Source organism: Cavia porcellus, unplaced genomic scaffold (genome assembly GCF_034190915.1).
Source record: "Cavia porcellus strain 051 isolate PalLab524CR breed Dunkin Hartley unplaced genomic scaffold, mCavPor4.1 scaffold_2, whole genome shotgun sequence".
Lineage (NCBI taxonomy): Eukaryota > Metazoa > Chordata > Mammalia > Rodentia > Caviidae > Cavia > Cavia porcellus.
In genome coordinates this window covers 114,952,944-114,955,959 of record NW_026947485.1, presented here as the reverse complement: position 1 = coordinate 114,955,959, position 3,016 = coordinate 114,952,944, and the positions used below count along the sequence as shown (strand labels likewise).

The 3,016-nt window shown below is 41.4% G+C and overlaps 1 protein-coding gene across 1 annotated transcript; it reads left to right on the top strand.

Moving 5' to 3' along the window:
- The first annotated feature begins 490 nt into the window (after window positions 1–490).
- Window positions 491–1,429, top strand: LOC100735613 (olfactory receptor 2L3-like). Its single transcript, XM_003479748.3, has one exon. It carries the CDS (start codon window positions 491–493, stop codon window positions 1,427–1,429), a length of 939 nt encoding a protein of 312 aa, XP_003479796.3.
- Window positions 1,430–3,016: the final 1,587 nt, after the last annotated feature.

Below are 3,016 nucleotides of genomic sequence, written 5' to 3'. Positions count from 1 at the left end.
TTATTTTGAAAGTATCACTTTCAGTTCATCATATAATTTCTAATGAATGGAAATTAAATATTTCTTTGTGAATATTAAATTTTATAAAAATAGTCCACCCTCAAATAAGAAGTAAACACTATCACTAGGTGACACTAAAATGTATTGAAATACAAATCTATAATTCAGATGCTTCCATTGATTTACATATTTGCATAAGTTTTCTTAATAAAACTATTTTTGTAAGTCAATAAAATATCTGAGTTTAAATAAAGGGATTGGAACACATTTTAACAAACTGACAAATTTATTATATTTTGTTATATGTGCTTGCCATCTTCAGATGAATGTTTGTGGCAGACAAGGAAATCAATTTACAAAATCATTCCACATTTAAGAACTGTAATAGTTGAATATGTCACACTTAGTAAAGTTATAAGTTAAAATAACATTGTTTTATGTATGCCATAGCATTGCAGGCACTCTTAGGAAAGACTGATGACTTGGCCAGATGGAAAATTACACACAGACCTCGACTAACTTCATCCTCCTGGGCCTGTTTCCCCCATCAAGGGTTGGCCTTGTCCTGTTCATTCTCATCCTCCCCATCTTCCTAATGGCACTGGCTGGCAACCTGGTCATGGTCCTGCTCATCCTGCTGGATGCCCACCTCCACACTCCCATGTACATCCTGCTCAGTCAGCTCTCCCTCATGGACCTCATGTATATCTGCACCACTGTCCCCAAGATGGCTTCTGGTTTTCTATTTGGAAACAAGTCCATCTCCCTCATCGGGTGCGGGTTCCAGAGCTTCTTCTTTTTGACTTTAGGAGGAGCAGAAGCACTGATACTGATGTCCATGGCCTATGACCGTTATGTGGCTATCTGCTTTCCTCTGCACTACCCCGTCCACATGAACAGAAGAGTGTGTGTGCTGATGATCCTGGGATCTTGGACAATAGGTGCTATCAATGCCTGTGCTCACACAGTATACATCCTCCGGATCAATTACTGTAGGTCCAGGACCATCAACCATTTTTTCTGTGATGTCCCAGCCATGCTGTCCCTGGCTTGTGGGGACACCAGGGTCCATGAGTACACCGTGTTCCTCAGTACTGTCGTCTTTCTCCTGTTCCCTTTCATCATCATTATGTTTTCCTATGGGAAAGTTCTCCTTGCTGTCTACCGCATGCACTCTCAGGAAGGCAGGAAGAAGGCCTATTCCACCTGCAGCACCCACCTCACCGTGGTGACTTTCTACTATGCACCTTTTGTGTATACCTATCTCCGCCCAAAGTCTTTCCGGTCTCCAGCAGAGGACAAGGTTGTGGCTGTCTTCTACACCATCCTCACCCCAATGCTCAACCCTATGATCTACAGCCTGAGGAACAAAGAGGTGACGGGGGCCCTGGGGAGAGTGAGTGGGAAGTTGTGCTCTTTAAAACTGTAGGTGTATTTTTGCCTCAGTGTGTTCAGCAGTGGAGGGCTAATAGGAAAGTTTGTAATTTTGAAGCCTCAGAAACAAATGTTCAAGATTTTAAAACTTGAAGATGTAACATGATAGTAATTATTTGTTCCAGTGTGCAAATTTTCTTTTCTTTTCTGTACTTTTTTTTGTTTGTTTGTTTGTTTTGTTTTTTGGTGCCATGGATGGAACTCATGACCACATGCTTCTAAGGCAGGCACTTATGCCACTGAGCTAAATCCATGGCCCCAAATTTTCTTTTTTTTTTTTTTTTAAATCTCACCTTTCCCCCCAAAAAATGGGTCTCTATTTTTCTTCAATTTGAGAACAATATTTTATTGTAATGAAGAAACTAAAATGAGAAATGCATAAAACTTCAGACCTTTAGAATGGGCTATGTGATCAATACCTTGGAGGAGAATTTTAATTTTAAATATTACAGTGAAAGGCATGTTGCCATGAGTACCACTCAAAACACCCAGGCTTACGTGAACACACTCCCCCACTGTCTGGGCCTCTTTTCTTACGTCTTCTTTAGCTGAGTCACGCATCCCGCGGGATATGTGCATGTAATGGGGTAAATCATGTTATTCCTTTTTCTCAAGTTTATTTGCAATATATAAAGGGAATTTTCCTGAAAACATGTATTCAACTCTATGCTCCCACTTCATTTATTCATCCTGGACTCAGGTTTACCGAGTGTGACAGAAGGGAGCATTGAAACCAGCTGAGCTTTGTTATCATCTCCAATAACAGTGTCTGCTGACCCACGGGCTGTGTGCTCAAACACTGCAACCTTAAATGATAATTACTGGGAGGATTTAACATTCACCCCAAACAGTGCATTCTTATTGCCAGCGGATAAAAGTGGAATATAACACATGAAAAATTATGACACTATCTTTCAACTCTTGACTCTTCAATGAAATATAACTTTGCACATCCATTGATGAAGCACAGAAATGCATCCATCTCCTGTTTACTGTGTGTAATTTTTTTTTTCTTTACTTCAACTGTTTTTCGCATTGTTTCTGAGACAAAATATCACAGTTTTCTGCGGGGTAAACTTTAACTGCTGGCTAGAGCAGTCCACTTTGCCTTTCTTCTGGGGTGTAACCTACAGGAATGTGCCACTGCAGGGAACCAGTGCCAATGCCTGACTGCTGCTCTTGAGGACATGGAATGGGGCTTTACCTTTCAGGTGAATGAATATGAGCATTCATACAAAGAGTTATGTGAAGTAGTAAATAATTCCCCTGAGCCAAACCTAGTTATTCTGAGAAAACTGAGAGCAACAGCTGTATTTGATGCAAATTTTGACTCCTGATGCCTTCCAGTTTGAGCTCACCCCCTGGTGTCTCCACAGTAACTGAGGGGTCAGATTGTGGAAAGTGAAATCTTGGTCTCTCCTTTCTTCAAAGCGCTCTCAGAGTGCCAGTGTTTCCCTTGGTCTCCAAAGACACATGTGGGCTTCAGGAGACTCTCTGGTCCTCCTGTATCCTTGCTTGTGTCACTCACACAAGGCCCTGGGCTCCCTAGAGATGCTGCTGCCCTAGTCAAACCTCAGTGTCT